The sequence below is a fragment of the Phaseolus vulgaris genome, chromosome 6 (assembly GCF_000499845.2).
Source record: "Phaseolus vulgaris cultivar G19833 chromosome 6, P. vulgaris v2.0, whole genome shotgun sequence".
NCBI classification, from domain to species: domain Eukaryota; kingdom Viridiplantae; phylum Streptophyta; class Magnoliopsida; order Fabales; family Fabaceae; genus Phaseolus; species Phaseolus vulgaris.
In genome coordinates this window covers 3,662,827-3,664,637 of record NC_023754.2, presented here as the reverse complement: position 1 = coordinate 3,664,637, position 1,811 = coordinate 3,662,827, and the positions used below count along the sequence as shown (strand labels likewise).

Below are 1,811 nucleotides of genomic sequence, written 5' to 3'. Positions count from 1 at the left end.
AGAACCCGGGTGATCGTCTATGGGTCAGCCTCAATGGGGTCACTGGGAGGTCCATTCTCTCGATCTTCCAGCAATCCTATAAGGACTGGAAAGGGAAGTTCGTGCGCATCTGCTGCAACGATCGAGACCCTTCCCTCATCGACGAGTTTCCCTTGTATTGGGTGAACAAGGGAAAGAAGGAGGCGAGCTTCAGGAAGGCCAGGGGGCTAGAAAAGATGTGGGAGCTCGACAGGGACTTATGCAACTTCTGGAAAGGAGTTGCCTCTTCCAACGTGACCCTGTCTACCTCCTCCATCATCACCTACGAGTTCCTCGAAGGCCAGCTGGATGTTCACATAGGTTTGTCATTTAAGTTTTCAAGTTCCCCTAACTCGAATTTGCGTATGGTCTTAAATTCGTCCATGCATTAACTTACATCGCTTATCTTCCTGTGCATTATTAACTGTCAAAACCTTGTGCTGGTTGGTAACTGTGGGCCACTTTATGCAGATATAATGTTGGGGAAGGATAGGATGGCTGAGCTACGCGTCATAGCCAAGTCCCACAAGCTTGCGACGGGCTCCCAAACTGTTCCAAACTCTGTCGCGGAGATCGCCACTGCCCAAGGCCAATCTCCGCCAGTCGATCCATCCGCAGCGGCTGCTCTTCCGGCCCCCCAGCGCAAGAAACTACCACTCAAGAAGGCTAAGAGGAAAGCCCCCAGGGTAGTGTCAGACGAAGAGGCGGACGAAAGCACCGAGAATGGGCTAGTCTGCAAGAGGAAGAGGAGAGTTGTGATCGAGCCCCCAGCAATTGAGAGCGCCGCCCCAGACTACGTCGATAACCCCCCCAGCGCCTCCACGCTGTTCGAGTCCGCTGGGGATGTTCTCGCTTCAAACGCCTCAGTTGCTGAAGTTGTTCCTGAGCAACTCGCTGATATGCAAGCTTCCTCCCAAGCTGCAGCAGAGCTACCAGCCTCACCACCACGCCTCGATGCTCTCCTTGCTATTCAATCTTGCGAGGGTGGTGGTGAACACCAACCCTTGCCTCCTCCTCCAACTCCGGGCCTTCCAATTCCCCTCCAGGAGGCCTTGAAGTCTTTCACCGCGCGCCTACACGCCATGGTCGACGAGAGTCTTCCCCAATTCGTCAGTGAAGGGCTCAAAGACACCTTGGACAAGTTCGAACTTGATAATCGGGTCCACCGGGAGGTGGCGAGCACCGCGAAATCCGAAGCCGAGAAGGTCAAGTGCGACATGCAGATGCAAGGCTTCGAGTTTTCGCGGGTCAAAAACGCTCTCAAAGACGAGCTCCGAAGCGTGCGCGATGACAAGAACGAACTGCGTCGAAAACTGCACGATAAGCTTAAGGAGACCATCGATTTGGAGAGCAAGCTCGTCCCCTTGAGGGAGAAGATTGCGAAGCTGAAGGAGGCAAGAAAAGCCGATGCCCAAAAGATGTCCAACCTGGAGAAGAGGTCGACTGAGAGGGAGACTCTTCTGGGAAAGGTCGAGCAAGATCGGGACAAGGTCTCCCAAGAACTGAGTGAGACTACTGGCGAGCTTGCCCGAGTTCGTGAGGAAAACAGTGGGCTCAAGAAGAAGGCCGACGAGCTCGAGCTTGAAGTCACCCAGGTTCGCGAAGAGAACAGTGGGTTCAAGACGAAGATCGGCGAGCTTCAGGTTGAGGCTGCTCAGGTTCTCACTTCCGGCTTTGGAGCAGCTCTGGAGCAGTTTTCTTGTAAATTTCCCGATCTCGACCTTTCAGAGTTTTCGGTGTACAATGAAGTGGCGGATGGCAAGATCATACCCCCAACTGATTTATCGCCTTGA

At 53.7% G+C, this 1,811-nt stretch overlaps 1 protein-coding gene across 1 annotated transcript; it reads left to right on the top strand.

Annotated features, from left to right (window-relative positions):
- Positions 1 to 494: 494 nt before the first annotated feature.
- LOC137833244 (uncharacterized) lies at positions 495 to 1,811 on the top strand. Its single transcript, XM_068641603.1, has one exon. The coding sequence runs from the start codon at positions 495 to 497 to the stop codon at positions 1,809 to 1,811; it is 1,317 nt and encodes a 438-aa protein (XP_068497704.1).